At 45.9% G+C, this 17547-nt stretch overlaps 1 protein-coding gene across 1 annotated transcript; it reads left to right on the top strand.

Annotated features, from left to right (window-relative positions):
* Nucleotides 1-1709: 1709 nt before the first annotated feature.
* Nucleotides 1710-17130, top strand: LYSMD2 (LysM domain containing 2). The gene is made up of 3 exons (XM_053272507.1): nt 1710-2195; nt 11909-12240; nt 16266-17130. Exons 1-3 carry the CDS (start codon nt 1953-1955, stop codon nt 16312-16314), a joined length of 624 nt encoding a protein of 207 aa, XP_053128482.1. The 5' UTR covers nt 1710-1952; the 3' UTR covers nt 16315-17130.
* Nucleotides 17131-17547: the final 417 nt, after the last annotated feature.

Genomic DNA, 17547 nt, shown 5'->3' with positions numbered 1-17547 from the left:
GGTCCATCTCACTCAGTATTGTCTACCCAGACTGGCAGCGGCTTCTCCAAGGTTGCAGGCAGGAATCTCTCTCAGCCCTATCTTGGAGATGCTGCCAGGGAGGGAACTTGGAACCTTCTGCTCATCCCAGAGCGGCTCTATCCCCTAAGGGGTATATCTTACAGTGCTCACATGTAGTCTCCCATTCATATGCAACCAGGGTGGACCCTGCTTAGCTAAGGGGACAAGTCATGCTTGCTACCACAAAACCAACTCTCGTCTTCAGTGCAGAGTTTTCTAGGATTTGGCCGTTCATGCTCAGGTTTACAGATTTATAATCTCCGTAAAGATTAGAAATCTTATGTGCTGGAATAGCAAGAGAAGGGGCAGGAGAGGCAAGGATTTTGGAATCAAATAGCTAGGCGGAGACTTGGTGACATAAGGAACGTAGGCGTATGATGATGGTGCTGGTTATTGAAACTATCAGTCTAGTCTAGACATTCCCGGAATCACGACAACAGTTACACAAGCAACACAAATTGTTGCACAGGCCACTAGGCAATTAAGCGCTCAACATCTTTTAGCATGTACGTGTGACTGTCACAGGAACATTCTTTCCCAACACTTTTCAGACAGCTGAAAAGACACAGCTCCCTTATGGCACTGTCTGAACCACCCTGGGTCCACCCTGGTTTGCATATGAATGGGAGACTTGATGTGTGATCACTGTAAGATATTCCCCTGAGGAGATGGAGTCGCTCTGGGAAGAGCAGAAGATTCCAAGTTCCCTCCCTGGCAGCATCTCCAAGATAGGACTGAGAGAGACTCCTGCCTGCAAACTTGGAGAAGCTGCTGACAGTCTGTGAAGACAATACTGAGCTAGATGGACAAATTGTCTGACTTGGTATAAGACCACTTCCTAGGTTCCTATGGTGGGGAGCTGGTCTTGTGGGAGTGAGCATTAATTGTCCTCTTTGCTAAGCAGGAGCCACCCTGGTTTGCATCTGAATGGGAGACAATATGTGTGAGCCTTGGAAGACATTCCCTTTAGGGGATGGAGCCACTCTGGGAAGAGCACCTGCAGGCTTGCATGCAGAAGGTCCCAAGTTCCCTCCCTTGCAGCATCTCCAAGATAAGGCCAAGGGAGACTCTTGCCTGCAACCTTGGAGAAGCCGCTGCCAGTCTAGGTAGTCCCAGGGTTGCGCAACTTTGGCCCTCCTGCAGATGTTGGCCTACAATTCCCATAATCTCTGGCTATTGGCCACTGTGGCTGGGGATTATGGGAATTGTAGTTCAAAAACAGCTGGGGAGGGGGCTAAGTTGAGCAGGCCTGACAGGGTCTGTATAAGGCAGCTTCCGATGTTCTTAGATTTCTGAAACAGAATTGGGGGTGGGGGGCAGAGATCTAAAAGCATGGAGACAAATGGGGGCGGGAAACATTTGAAAAACACACAAACCCAACCGGGGGTTTCCTCCCCCCGGCTCTCTTTAGGCTGGGTGGTGGCAAGCTGCTGGGGGAGGGAGGGCTTGCCCCCTCTCTGGAGTCGCCCTGAGCAGCAGGGAGTGTATCATAGTTATACCTCGGGGCGGGTTACAAACGTTGCAAGCGAGCGCGCGTCCCCAGAGGGCAGCAGCATCCATGCAAAGCGCAGGGGAGGTGGGGGGGTGGGGGGAAGCCCAGAGCATCCTCGCCCGAGCGGGCGTGCTCAGCGCGCAAGCGCGGGCCTTTTGGCGCTGGCGCAGGCGCAGAGCAGCCCGCGGGGTCGCGACGAGCGGCGAGGGCTGAGCTCCGGAGAGAGGGGGTCGGAAGCGGGTTTCTCCCTTGCGCGCGCGCGCACGAGGCAGCGGGGAGGTCCGCCTCCAGTCCTTGCGCCAACATGCCCGCGGCGGCGGCTGCTGCTGCTGCCCGGACCCGCTGCCGGCGGCGCTGAGCGCGAGGGGGCAGGCAGGCAGCCGAGCCGAGCCGAGCCACCATGGCCGAGTTCCTGCCGCTGCCCGGGCTGTCGTTGCGGGAGGAGCCGCTGCCCCCCGGGCCCGAGGCGGCCGGCGTTGGCGGCGAGACGGAGGCGGAGCTCTCGCTGAGCCTGGCGCGCACCAAGACCCGCTCCTACGGCAGCACCGCCAGCGTGGCGGCGCCCTTGGCCGAGCGCTACCTGGAGCATCGCCTCGGCCCCAGCGACACCCTGCAGGGCATCGCGCTCAAGTACGGCGTGACGGTAGGTGACTCTCCGTCTCTCTCTCTCCCTCTGGGCATGTGCAGAGTGCCTCCCTCACACATACACACCCTGCATGGAGTAACTACTGTACATAGGAAGCTGCCATGTACTGAGTCAGACCCTTGGTCCATCTTGCTCAGTATTGTCTGCCCAGATTGGCAGCGGCTGCTCCAAGCTTGCAGGCAGGAGTCTCTTTCTCTCGTTCTGGGCATGTGCAGAGTGCCTCTCTCACACAGCCCCCCCCCCCAGTAACTACTGCCTTCTACGGAGTCAGACCCTTGGTCCATCTTGCTCAGTATTGTCTGCCCAGATTGGCAGCGGCTGCTCCAAGCTTGCAGGCAGGAGTCTCTTTCTCTCGTTCTGGGCATGTGCAGAGTGCCTCTCTCACACAGCCCCCCCCCCCCCCAGTAACTACTGCCTTCTACGGAGTCAGACCCTTGGTCCATCTTGCTCAGTATTGTCTGCCCAGACTGGCAGCGGCTGCTCCAAGCTTGCAGGCAGGAGTCTCTCTCTCTTTCTCTCTCTCTGGGCATGTGCAGAGTGCCTCTCTCATACAGCCCCCCCCCCAGTAACTACTGCCTTCTACGGAGTCAGACCCTTGGTCCATCTTGCTCAGTATTGTCTGCCCAGACTGGCAGTGGCTGCTCGAAGGTTGCAGGCAGGAGTCTGCCTCTCTTGCTCTCTAAGCCCTATACCTTGGAGATGCTGCCAGGGAGTGCACTGGGAACCTTCTGCATGCAAGCAGTGTGTGATGCAGGGGTTTAAGAGTGTGGGCTAGGATCGGGGAGACCCGAGTTCAAGTCCCCATTTAGCCATGAAACTCACTAGGTGACTCTGGGCCAGTCCCACACCGTGTCCCCCCTAAGGCATGCGCACATGTGCATGCTCACAAGTTTTTTAATGTCCGCTCAGCTAATTTTAGATCCCGCTCAGGTTGAATCAGGAAGGCTCCACCCTGAATGCATGTATGCACAACATTGCCTTCATACTGCCGCCCAGAACAAAACTCATTCTGCACACCGATGAAAACAAAATTAGAGAGAACCCTGGTCCTGCATCTCTCAGCCTGACCTCACAGGGTTGTTGTGTGGACAAACGTAAGCATGTACTGTTGTTGTGAGGAGAAACCTAAGTATGTAGTACCTCGCTCTGGGCTCCTTGGAGGAAGAGCGGGATATAAATGTAACAAATAAATAAGCGTGGAGATGCGCTTCCCAGAGTGGCTCCATCTTCTAAGTGGGTGGTGGTGGGATATCTTAAGGTCAACACCCCCCGCCTTCAAATTTCCCCCGCCCAGTTCTGTGCACATCCCTACTTCTCCCATCTCTTCAAGGGAGGGACATCTCTCTTAGGTGCTGTTCTTGAAGCTCTCTTGCTTCTCTGCTGGGTGGTTCTGATCCTCTGCCTTCTGTGCTGACTTTTTTTCTGGATGGATCAACTACCAGGCCAAAAGCCAGCCCCTTTTCATACACCTGTGGCCCAAAACTCTTCTCATCAGGTCTTTTATGGATTGGGCTTTTAACTTCAACTTCTGGTTGGACCTTTTTACGACACCTTTTTGACCAGTGATGATCTGGCACTGCTGTGCAATCCCCTATTTGGGATTTCAGTCCTTCGTTTGCATCTCTTGAGGGAATGTATGTATTGTATGTTTTTTTTTAACTTTTGTAAACCGCCTTGGGATTGTTTTTAATGAAAGGCGGTATATAAATTTAATAAATAAATCTTCCAGTGCTCACACGTGTAGTCTCCCATTCAAATGCAACCAGGGTAGAAGACCCTGCTTAGCAAAGGGGGCCATTCGTGCTTACTCCCACAAGACCAGCCACTCACATATTTATTTATTTTTACATTTTATAGCCCGCTCTTCCTCCAAGGAGCCCAGAGTGAGGTACTACATACTTAAGTTTCTCCTCACAACAACCCTGTGAAGTAGGTTAAGCTGAGAGAGAAGTGACTGGCCCAGAGTCACCCAGCAAGTATCATGGCTGAATGGAGATTTGAACTCGGGTCTCCCCGGTCCTAGTCCAGCACTCTAACCACTATACCATGCTGGCTCTGAAGCCAGGGGAGTGTTTTTCTCTCTGAGGCTGTGCTGAGTGCTTTCCTCTGCCTTGCCCCCCAATGTGGAGCAGCTGCAACCAGCCGCTCGGGTATCTGAAGCCAGGAGAAAGTGCTGATCCATGAGTATGTGCAGAGTGCCTTCCTCGTCCTCAGCATGGAGTAACTGTAACCAACCCCTTGCATATGTGATGTAAGGGGAGTGTGCTTCTCTCTGCACACAGCCGAGTGCTCCAGTCCCAGTGTCTAGTAGTTGTAACCCCTTGAGTATCTGAAGCCAGGAGAAAGTGCTTCTCTCTGGGCATGTGCAGAATGCCTTCCTCATCCCCAGCATGGAGTAGCTCAGGCCTTGACCAGTTTCCTTTGGAACTAAGAGCCAGCTCAACAATTTTGGAGCCAGACCATGATAAAATAACTGATGTTATAGATGGACATTGTGAATGAGTGGGGGTGGGGGGAAGTGGAATGGGCTTCTCTTTATTTCCTTTACAAGTCCAGAACAGATTTAGAACAGAAACGGGGCAGCCTGGAACAAATACGTATCTTATTTAATAACTCTGCCTCTGCATATCCTAGTCTAGGTGACACAGTTAAATTTCTAGGTGCTATTACTCCCTGGTGCCTGGGATTTGTCAAGCCCTGGAGTAGCTATAACCATCTCATCAGGGAACTGATGCAAGCAAGACAAGAGCGTGCTTCTCTTGGAGCCTGTGCAGAGTGCCTTCTCATCCTCAGTAGAGAGTAGCTAAGCCTGCTCGTATATTTGATGCAAGAAGAATGTGCTTCTCCCTGAGCATGTGCAAAGTGTGTCGCTCCCTCCCCCCGCCATCATAGAGTAGCTATAGCCAGCCTCTTGGACATCTGGGAGGAGGAGCTTCCAAACCTTGAAGCCTGGCACCTCTAACTTGAGCCTCAAAGATGTGCCTGGGCAAGTGAAGATGCCGAACTGGTTCAGGCAGGGTACAAGGGCTTTCATGGGTGGAGGTTCTGCTGAGAGGCATTGACTTGCAAGGATTGATAGGAGGTTGTGAATTCTCTCCTTGCCAGAAAATAACTGCAGCCAGCCCCTCGGGCATGGCAAATTGTGGCACTCAGGTTTCCGGACCTGGAATCTTTTGTTTGGGCAGCAAAGCTGTGCTTGGGCACCCGACATAGCATTCATGGCAGGAGGTGAAAGACAGGCTGTGCGGAGGTGGAGACGGAGGCACTGTTCCACACCTGTTACTCTCCCTCATCTCCCACTAAACTCCATTTCAGTTTCCCACTTTTGTTGCATGCCTGCCTTAACTTTGAATTGTTCCTAAGCTTGCCCTATGGCAGAAACAACCAAAGTGGAAGGCAATACGTTTTAGGGGCGCCAAAGAAGAAATGCACAGTCGAAGAAATGCGCTCTGGCTTCCCTTGCAGTGTTCCTGAGGGTTCTTGGGTGCAGTTCTAGGAATGCGCGCACCATCCGGGGAATCTAAGAATTGAATCATAGGGTCCCTATCCTGGGCACATGGCTTCAGTTGCTTAGGCAGCAAAGCATCTTGGACCTGCTCACACTGTGTTTCATCCTTGAACAAGACATCTTCCCCATTGACCTTAGGTCTGTTTCATGCAACTCCTGCTCCCTTGTTTCTCTTGCTTATGTAATGTTGTACGTTTGGAAATTTTCACTTGCCCGTATTGATGCGTGCCAAGTTTTTTGGGGTCCTGCCATGGAGTTTCTATAGCCAACCCCTCGAATACCTGAATTCAATTAGTAGTACCACTTCAGGTACTCTGTTTCTCTATTCATTTAGGAAAATATTAGATAATTTTTTAAAATCAAGCAGGTGGTTGTCGGCTGTGAGTGAAATTCAGCCCTCAGCTCTTGAGCAATTGTGGTCATCAGTGGGACAATGATGGTGCATCATAGTGTTGGAGAGTGTGGTAGGTTTGAGGCTGGCATTCCATAAAGTAAGGTAAAGTGTGCCGTCAAGTCGATTTTGGCTCCTGGCGCCCACAAAGCCCTGTGGTTGTCTTTGGTAGAATAGAGGAGGGGTTTACCATTGCCTCCTCCCATGCAGTATGAGATGATGCCTTTCAGCATCTTCCTACATCGCTGCTGCCTGATATAGTACCAGCAGGGATTCGAACCAGCAACCTTCTGCTTGTTAGTCAAGCATTTCCCCGCTGTGCCATTCCTGCTGTTAATTGAAACCTGAGACAGGCTTGAAATGAGGCAGCTGTGACTGAGGAGAGAACAGGTGATGGCTGTGTCAAATCACTTTGGCCCATTGGTTTCAGGGTTTATTATTATTTTATTATTTTTACATTTTATATCCCGCTCTTCCTCCAAGGAGCCCAGAGCGGTGTACTACATACTCGAGTTTCTCCTCACAACCACCCTGTGAAGTAGGTTAGGCTGAGAGAGAAGTGGCTGGCCCAGAGTCACCCAGCTAGTCTCATGGCTGAATGGGGATTTGAACTCGGGTCTCCCCGGTCTTAGTCCAGCACTCTAACCACTACACCATGCTGGTTGCTTTAAATGCAGTGATTGTAGTGATGGGTGAAACGTGCTGTACTCTTTTCTAAGATAAGCACGTTTCAGATTGTCTTCTAGCTGCTTAGGATTTGTCAGTCCCTTTCCCCAATAAATTGCTCCTTTTGATTGTTTGGTCTAGGACCGTAAATAAAACTTGACTTGACTTGCTCCTATCACCATAGCAGTCTGTACACAAGCATTCACGAACATCAGAGAAATTCTTTTATTCCTGTTGTTTATCAGTTTCTAGAGCAAGAATGAACTTGGTGATAAATATTTTACTGTTATTCTTTCTGTCTCTACTGGCTCAAAGGCAAGTTGAATTCTGCAACAATAAATCCACCTCTCAAAAAACAACCCCACTCCCACTCCTCCAAAGTTTTACTTGTTGTTTTAAAATATTTATACCCCGCCCCTCCAGTACACTACTGCTCAGGGTGGCTTGCAGAGTTAATGAGATAGATACAATGTAAAGGAAAAGATTAATAAAGTTTAAACAAGTTGAACATGGTTTTAGCCTGATCTTTTAACTCTACAAGTTTTAAAAGCGTCAAATTAAAAGCTAAAAATGAAGAATTAAAAACCTTCTAGATATAAACAGCAAATGAAACATTTAAAACCCTTTAAAAAATGTGTTTTTAATTAAAAACAAAACACCGAGGGAGGGAGCATGGCGAAACTCTTTGGGGAGAGCATTCCAAAGCCAAGGGGCTACAACTGAAAAGGCCCTCTGTCTAGTCCCCGTCACCTGGATCTCTGTTAGTGGCAGGGCCTTGAGCAGGTCCATGCGTATCCTGTGTAGGTACATTATAAGTTTTGGTAGCTTCAGAACTGGGAAGATTTGCTCCGTGCGGTGGAGTTAAGGTTCCATCTCTCAAAGCTAGTTTTCAAAAGTCACACTAGCACCATGTTAGCTCAAGGAAGATGAAATGAAGCTGAACTACAGAATATTTTTTGTCAGAAAGCAAGAGGTCCTAGGTTTCCTCTTGCACTAAAGATGTTGCTGTCAGAGGGGCTTTTGCTGTTCATGATTAGCTTAAATACTTCAAGCATGACTCACGAGCCATTAATGCTTGAAGCTTGGTTTGACCAGACCATTTGCCAGCAACAGCAGTGTGGGTTGCTATACAGGTGGCCCTCTTTTTTGTGTGTGAGAGTTCCGGTTTGGCCTATTGCTGCAAACAGAGAAACTGCGAATAAAGAAACCTCGAGCCTACAGGGATTTGTGGGTTAGATTGTGCTCAAATCTCATTTAAAAATAAGGTGGGGGGAATAAGAGTATTAAAGCACATTACCTTGCTCTCTAGAAATGCTCCCCCAACCCCAAAGCCTCTGATTTTGTGTGTGTGTGTGCAAAAGTCACAAAATGGCTACTGGAAATGACACCGGAAGTCATTTCTGGGTGGCACTTAACCACAAAGCTGAAAATAACCCTGATTTTAGTGTGCAAACAAGAAGTGGGGGCTTATATTTAGCAGGGTGCAAGCAACAGTCCCTATTCATCTTAGTATAGATTGACATCCAGGCCACCAAGGTGCCAGTGTATTCCACTGGGCGAGGGGACAGAGTGTGATGGTCAACTATCTTCCCTTCTGCAGTCACTTGTGCTTCTCAGAACTATGTCTCTGTGGGTCCTCCAACCCTCAGGTCATAGTTTTGGGAGGCACAGGTGACTGCAGAAGAGATTATTGAAAATCGCCACTCACACAGTGGGGAAGGCTGGCACACCACACAGTGTTGGTCTGGATGTCAGCCATGCTCTTTGCTGTTTTTATGTTTGATTAATTAATTAACACATTTTTTATACTGCCCCAAACGCAAGTTCTCTTATACCCCTTTCTTCCTCCGAGAAGCCCAGAACAGTGTACATGGCTGTCTTTCCCAGTGCCTGTTTGCTGGTGTTTTTTTATGTGTGTGGTGTCTCTCTCTCTCTTTTCATTGTGAGCCCCTTTGGGCTAGGGAACCATTTTCTTATTCCTTTTGCTACGTAAACCATTCTGTAAATTTCTGTTGTTGAAAAGTAGTATGTAAATACTCAAAATAAATCTGAAGTCTTGCTCAGTGCCTTTTTAAATCAGGTGCCTCCGACATCTACCAGGAGCAAGGCCTTTTGAGTGGTGATTCCAACTTTGTGGAACCCCCTCACCCCCAGAGGCCTGTAAAGCCCCTATTCTTTATTATTCTGGGCAGGCTGTTAAAATGTGGCTATTCTGCTGTGCTTTTGTGGCTGATTTTGTTTGGCTGCTGCTGGATTTTTCAGTGGTGGGATCGTTTAATGCTATTTGTCATTGTGTTCGACTGTTTTGTCTCCTTCCATTTTTGATTTTCATGGATCTAATTCTTCTTCAATACTATCTTTTGGGCAGGAAAGATGGAAAATAAAATGTTGAAATAAATCGTACTTTGTTTAAAAATTGGGTGTTTTTTGTACCAGTGTTTGATGGTGCTGCATATGGACTTTGCTGTTAATTATGAACACTGTGGGTGCATTTAAATGGCAACGTGGCTGATTAAGTGTGCGCGCACCATGAGTGTGCATGCATGGGTTTTGCCATTTTAAACTTGGGAACCCAAAGCACCCAGTTTTAAGAAGTACATGTGAGTTGGCTCTTACGTGCACATAATCTCAGGTTGCAAATTATGCTGATGAATTGTCTTCCTGAAACATTGACTGAACCATCTTGATTAGAGAATAAGTTTTCTCAGTTTTGTCCACAAATCAGATAAACCGAACCACAACCCCCAAGTAATCACAGGCTGCAGCTCTTGAAACATCTGTCAATACTGGCTATACAATTTTTAGTTTCAGGTGACAGCATGAGCCCCCTCAAGCTGTGTTCAGATGCAATAGCGTTATAGAAGGTTTATCAACACTGCAGCTCATCAGAAATGTGAAAAGCAAAACCTGCTAGCTAAGCAGAGAGGACTCTTCTATTTAAGCAGGGGGAGAACAACTGTCCCTGTCCAAGCATAGCATCGCTCCAGTGGTGTTTGCAGGAGGTCTATCTTTATATGATTGTGTGCCGTTTTGGAACAGGGAACCTTTTTTCTATGTAAACCACTTTGAGAACTCTTTTGTTGAAAAGTGGTATGTCAATATTTGTGGTGGTGGTGGTGGTGATGATGATGATGATGATGATAACAACCCTGTAAGCACACAGAGCCCAAGAAACAGTGAAACGTTTGATGATAGGAAGAAGTTCAGCAGAGAGAGTGGTATTCAGCAACGCTATCAAACTGTTGGTCAACTGTTAAACTGTGGGCTAACATGGTATCTGAGTGGTGTGGGTACTTGTTTAAACAATGTTTATATTTATAAACTTACATACCAGTTTAAGACCTCAAAAACCCCCCGATAACAACAATAGTTGAAGTAAAACAGCAGTGAAAGGGCTTGGAGGAGCGGTGGCATTTAGGGATGGGCACGAACCACAGTTCGAGCATGTTTTGGACAGGGGGACTGGGCACTTTAAGAAAAAGGAGTGCAGGTCCTTCCCTGCTCTCCATCACCCTTATGCAGCTTCCTGCTGGGGTGGTGCGTGTCCCTAGAAGCCTCGCGTGGCATCAGCATGCACATGGCATCCGTGCATGTGCAGGCGCCATTCGCATGGTCAGCAACACCATGACGACCGCCACAAATGGCGCCTGCACGGATGCCATGTGCATGCTGATGGATACAGATACCGTGAATATCAAGGCACTGTGGCAATGGGGAATTGGGGGTTAGGTTCCCGGTTGAGGGAAAACATCAGTCTTCACGGGAAACACAAGCTGCCTACCGCACCTAGCCGCTCCCCCTGAGTCACGCTGTGCCTCGGAATACCTACAAATTGACCCAAATCGCCATTTTTTCTTTTTAAAAAAGGAGCCATTTTGAGGCTCCGGAAAAAAGTGGCCGCCGGAAATGGCCTCTGCGGTCACTTCCGACCACCTCGTCTCATGGATACGTGAGGTCGACGTGTGTTTTTCCCTCCCCTGCCCCCCGCGTATGCCAAAGTCGGGTGTCTCTTACCTGACCGCAGATATGTGAATCCGTGGATATTGTGGTCCTTCTGTATTTTCCTATGAAGTTTCTGTTTACATAGAAAAATGGCCTTTAACTCACATGTTTGATAAAGATGTGGAGGTGAGCATGTCTGTATGCAGATCTGTATTCGCCTGGCTAAAATCAAACTTAAATATTTTAATATAATTAAAAAACTCTGATTTAAATTCTATTTTAAAATTGTCATTTAGGCAAAATATCCATTTTCTTCCACTATTGATGACTGGCAACTGAATGTGTCAACTGAAAAATATTACACTTGAGGGGATATGAGAATTTCATCCGTGGTGCCACTTTGTAACGTCTCATTTGCACATGGAAGCCATCACATGAATCAGTCCTTAAAACCCCATATTTTAAGCCATGTTCTACGGAAGCAAGAAAGAACAAGATAGTTTGAGTTACACAATAGCTTTCAGATGCATTATTTATTAAACTCCTCTGTCTGCTACTGAGACAACATCTTGCCAATCTGTTGTGAAAACTAATGCCTTGTGGAAAATGTTGGGTTTCTTTGTGTATGCTGGGACCTCAGTGTCTGTTTTTTTTAAAGCCTATATATAATAGGCTTTAAAAAAACCAGACACTGAGCTCCCATGGAAATTCAAAAGAGAACACATTCATTCCAGTTTTTAAAAATCTGATCAGTTAGAAATAGTCTCCAACCTCTTTTTTCTATCTTAAGTATTAACATTTCTATAGCAGACACCTGTTCTTGCAGCTGCAGTGATGACAGAACATGTTGGAACCACCACCAGGGATTTATGTTGACTGTCAGAATGGTTCCATGACAGCTAATTATAACATTTTCCTTGCACATCATGGGGATTTTGTATGATTGATGTATAGTGCCGTTAGAGCCACAGTTCTTCAGTTGAGTGCCATTGTTCCAGGATTTTAATTACTTGATGAATTAACTGGCATGCTAAGTAGGAATGTAGACAAGAGTGTAAGGTCCTCTTTCTGTTCCTCATACAACTCTTTTTCTTCCTTGCTGTCAAAAACACTTGTTTTGAGCAAGTGGAGGAGGGGATCAGTAAGTCATAATTTCTTCTCTCCATAATTTAATCAGTAAGCATAATTTCTTCTCTCTTTCAGATGGAACAGATAAAAAGGGCAAATAAGTTGTTCACAAATGACTGTATATTTCTGAGAAAAACTTTGAACATCCCTGTCATATCTGAGAAACCTTTGCTCTTTAATGGACTTAACTCACTGGAGTCTCCTGAGAATGAAACTGACAGCCCCTCTTCTTGTGAAGAAGGACCAGTGACAGTTCAGGAAGACTGCTCTTCACCAAGTCTCCAAGAACCAGACAATCAGCTTCCTCCACCTGAAGAATTATCTGCCAAAGATTTTCTACACAGACTGGATTTGCAGATCAAGCTGTCAAAACAAGCAGCTAGGAAACTAAAACCTGAAGACAGCGGGTAAAAAAAACCCTACAGTATTTCCTTATTTTAAAATATCCTGAGGGATCTTTTAAAATAAAGGTATTTCCTTATTTTAAAATATCCTGAGAGATCAGGGTGGCTAACAAACTTGTATGATCATTTAAAACGGAGGGACTAAAATATCTGCTAAACTGCTGCATTCCAAGCTGTCTTTTCTTTAATCATCATGCTGAATCTCAGGCCAGATAGAGGGCTTGTAATATTTTTGGAAGATAGAATCTGTCTTTTTGTGTGTTGAACTCTAGGTTATCAAAATCCAAGGTGCTTGTTTAGCTGGGTGGCTATAAACATAATGTACATCGGCCTTGACACATTTTCTTTGGAGTATTTGGAGCCAGCCCAAGTACTACTGTCTGCTCTGTGGGGGGCAGGCACCGGACTTGAGAGAGGCAGACTGACTGCACCCAATAATGACCTCTGCTTCGTGGTTGGGTGGGCTCCTGGTTGTATCAGGCAGGCAATGGATGATGGACGGGAAGAGCGGGCAAGCAAAGCAGAGCAGGTTTCTGCCTCCTCCTCCTCCTGGTTGGATCAGTTCATTGCTTGCCTGAGCCAGATAGACGCAAGTGTGTGTTTGTGTATGTGTTTGTGTGTGTAAACAATGTGTTCCTACCTTGTTCACTTCTTCTCCTGGTCATGTTTGACTCAAGCAAGCAATGGACTGATGCAACCAGGAGGAGGAGGAGGGCGCAACCTGCTCGGCTCCGCTCACTTGTGCATCATGCTCGTTTCACTTCATCACCTGGCTCAGGCACTGCACTTAGATTTCCAGGTGCCGTAGCGAGTTAACCCTTGGACTCGTCAAGCCCAGTAAACACCTAGACAGTTTGAACTAGTCAGCATTGTGTAAGGCTGTCGCTTAGAAGTTATGCTTATACCTAGGAGCCTGATGTATTTTTAGCCCTTCTGTTTGCTGTCGTCCTCCTTGGAAGAAGTAATTCTGAATACTTTTCTTTGCTGTGATGGACATCCTGCTGTACACTGTCATTATAATAATTGCAATAATTACTTATTGCACAATAATGGTGCAATAAATTATTAAGTGGCTTTTTCATGAAGATTTTCCCAAGGACATTTGGTAATGAAAGATGAAGGATTATAATTTGTACTAGCTGGCCCGGGTGCAGAGCATCCTCGCTTCTAGTTCTCCCTTGTTCTTGGCCCCTCGTTCTCAGACCTCCTCTTCCCTCTTTGCCTCCAATGTTTTTTTCTCTCTGACTGGCTGCCTAGCCAGCTGCTTTTGCCAGCGGCTGCTTTCTCCCCCTTCCTTCTTCGGCCGCTGTTGATGCTTTCTCCCCCACTTTCTCTTTCTCTCCCCCGCCCCCACTGGCTGCCGCTGCTGCTTTCTCTCCCCGCCCACCCACCCATTTGCTGGCTTGGCCATTGGCCTTATGTTCCCCTCTGCCGCTTTCCTCTCCACTCCCCCTCCCCTCGCTCACAAACTCTCGTGAGAGTTGCCACGCATGGGATTAGCCATGGGTACGTCTTAGAGAATTCTATATATTTATTATTTATATGTTTTATTTATTTAATTTATATACCACCCAAAATGGCTCAGGGCAGTTTACAACAGGATAAAAACAATTAAAACCAATTAACAATTAACATAAAAACTATAAAAACAGAATAAAACCAATTAAACATTCAACAGCTAAAAACCCTGGAAAACCAGGGCAACAATTTTTTTTTGCCACTTTATTTTTATTAGTTTTCTACATTACAATGTGACTTCCCGTTCATCTTTCAACACAGTTATACTGCAACATCCATATTTGCTCTCATGTAAATATTTTCTTCGTATTTACATATCTGGTTATTATATCCTAATCCTTGTTTTCATCACCATAGTAATCTATTAGTTTCATTACTATAACAAATTCCCCAACTGTTATTTTTACATTTCAACCCCTGTTAATAAATCCAAATTCACATTGTTTTTCATATACCACAGAAAGGGTTTCCAATTTTCTATGAAATTTTCAATATGACTGTCTCTTACTAATACATTAAGTTTTGCCGTTTCTGCATATTCATATGCCTTCATCAGCCATTCTTCTTTTGCTGGAATTTCCGCAGATCTCCATTTCTGAGCAAGAACCATTCTAGCCGCCATCGTAAGATATAGGAATAAATTTCTATTTTCTTTCAAGATTTCTTCATTAATTATGCCCGAAAACCAGGGCAACAATTTCAAACTATTTAGAACAGTTTACAGTAGTTAAAAAAACTCTGGAAGGCTAAGCCAAACAGATAGGTTTTAAGGGCTCTCCTGAAAGACAGTAATGAACTCAAATTGCAGATTTCTGCCTGGAGTGCATTCCATAGCCCAGGAGCAGCTACAGAGAGGGCCCGCCTCTGAGTCATCACCAGAAGAACTGGTGGTAACTGGAGACGGACCTCCTCAGATGACCTTAACGTGTGGTGGGGATCATGCAGAAGAAGGCGCTCTCTAAGATAACTCGGACCTAAGTCTTTCAGGGCTTTAAAGGTAATAACCAGCACTTTGTATTTTGCCCGGAAACATATTGGCTGCTGGTGTAACTGTTTCAAGACAGGCATAATATGGTCTCTTTGGGTTGCCCCAGAGACCAATCTGGCTGCTGCATTTTGAATAAACTGAAGTTTTTGAACAAAGGTTGTCCCACGTAGAGTAGTCAGTAGTCAAGCCTGGAGGTTACCAGCTGATGCACCACTGTTTTGAGGTCATCCTCTTCAAGGAATGGGCGCAGCTGCCGAATCAGCCGGAGCTAATAGAAAGCACTCCTGGCCATGGCCTCCACCTGAGATACCAGGGTGAGGCCTGGGTCTAGGAGTACTCCCAAGCTGCGCACCTGCTCCTCCTGGGGGAGTGTAACCCCATCCAGCACAGGAAGATCTAACTCAACCCTCAGATTCCTGAAGATGAAAAGGGGTAGATTTGGGTGTCATCAGCATACTGATAACACCCAGCACCAAATCTCCTGATGACCTCATCCAGTGGTTTCATGTAGAAACTGAAAAGCATTGGTGACAGAATGGAGGCCTGAGGGACTCCATATAACAGCTCCCGTTCTGAGGAGCAACTGTCACCAAGCTCCACCATCTGGAATCTACCCGTGAGATAGGAACAGAACCACTGCAAAGCAGTGCCTCCTATCCCCAACTCCTCCAGGCGATCCAGAAGGATGCCATGGTCGATGGTACTGAACGCCACCGAGAGATCCAGAAGAACCAGCAGGGTCCCACTTCCTCTGTCAGTTCCCCGGTAAAGGTCATCCATAAGGCCAACCAAGGCTGTCTCAACCCCATAGCCAGCTCAAAAGCCAGTTTGAAATGGGTCTAGATAATCAGTTTCCTCCAAAACTGCTTGGAGCTGGTCAGCCACCATCCTCTCAATCACCTTGCCCAACCAAGGGAGATTGGAAATTGGCCTGTAACTATCCATCGCTAAGGGGTCCAGGGAAGGCTTCTTAAGGAGTGGTCTAACCACTGCCTCCTTTAGACAAGGAGGCACCCTACCCTCCCTCAGTGATGCATTTATGATATTAACTAGGTCACCTCCAACAATCTCCCTGCTAGGCCTTTTGAAATCCCGTTGGGTCCCCAGATGTAACTCCCATAATCCCCAACCAAAGGCCCCTGGGGCTTGGGATTATGGGAGTTGAAGTCCACTAACATCTGGGGACCCAACGTTAAGAATCCCTGCCCTAAAGGTCCAGATTACCTTAAAGAACTCATTCATACATATGTGCGTCCATGCGCACACACACGCACACATTGCTGTGAAGTAGTACTACTTGGACAGAGAGATGGAATGCTGTACCTTAGGATGCAGCTTTTGGGGTACGTGTGGTGTTGCTTCTCAACATTTGAGAAGCATTGTATGTAAAGAGAGTGACAGTTCAGCAGTCCTCTAATGATTTATGTTCAAGTGGACCCATAAAAGTAGCTTCAGCTACTATGATGTAAATTATAGGCATGCTTGCACATTTTCATAACATGGTTTCCTTTTGCCTCAACAGGGAGGAGGAGGAGGAAAATCCCTATGCAACTTCTTCCTATCAGCAGTAGAAGACGTATGAAGAGCTGGAATAAACGCAGTTCTTAAAGAACTGAATATTTTCTGATTCAAAAGCAAAACTTTTGGATTGATTTTATATGGTGTGCTTGTTACAAGTCATGTATAGGTACTGACGATAATTGCACTAAAATGATTTGAATTTCTGCCTCCCGCAGGTCAATGATTCTTGTCTTATACATCAATAAGGGGGGAAGTGAGCCTTCCAAAACTAGTAATTGCCTTCATGTTTCTGCTATGAAAACATAGCACAGTAGTAACAATATATCCCCGAGGCCACTTTGATGCAAGATCAAAGAAACAGCTGTACATATTTAACACAAAGCGTAAGAGGTTATAATGAAAATCATTATCATGGAGGCAGATGAGCCTGTCATGCACATTTTTGTGAATTTCAAAGCTGATGGATGTGGCCCTAAATCTTGTGTGTGTGTACATGTATATGTATATACTGTTATAAAAGTATATATGTAAAGACACTTGTATTCTTAAAGCGAACCAGTTTTAGCCATCTTTTGGGGGTGGGGAGTTGGGATTTTAAAGCGTTTATGGCAAACTGTGTTTGGAAATGACTTTAAAAAACCAAGGGGAAAACGCTTAATAAAATCTGCTTTTCTTTCTGTAATGACAATGTTTAAAATGCGCAAATACATGTAGGTCTTATGTAATAAATACAAACTGCACTTTAAGGAAGTGGCTTATCTTTGTTGTTTAGGCTGTCTGTATAGAAAGCACAAAGCATCCCCAGTGCTTTCAGAATATGCTTTTCTGTTTCATTTGGATGTATTAAAATATCCTAAGCTGTCAAAGTGTCTGTGCCCCCTTTTTTTCTCCTAACCATTTTAACTTTATTTAAACGTTTATTAAAATCTTTAATTAAAACAGAGTTTGGCTTTGTCCAAAGAGAGCTAGTCAGCTTTTCAGAAAAACCTACAGTTTTTAACTTTATTTACAGTGGTTGAAAGAACAAGATTAGGCTTATCAAGAAGTCTTTATCCTCTGATTCTTTAGACCTCCTGAAATATTTGGAGTCCGAAGATTAGCATTTGAGAAATACCAGAAAGGAATGTGAATACTATAAATCTAGCCCCTCTAAACAAATATCAGTTATTACCTTGTATAACACTTACTGAATAAGTGTTAAAGAAGAGCTTGGATGTGGACCTATAGATACTGTTTTGTTTTTAACATGTAGGGTTTTCTGAAAAACTGACTAGCTCTGTGAT

The sequence above is a fragment of the Hemicordylus capensis genome, chromosome 10 (genome assembly GCF_027244095.1).
Source record: "Hemicordylus capensis ecotype Gifberg chromosome 10, rHemCap1.1.pri, whole genome shotgun sequence".
Taxonomy (NCBI): Eukaryota; Metazoa; Chordata; class Lepidosauria; order Squamata; family Cordylidae; genus Hemicordylus; species Hemicordylus capensis.
This window is presented reverse-complemented; position numbering and strand designations above follow the sequence as displayed.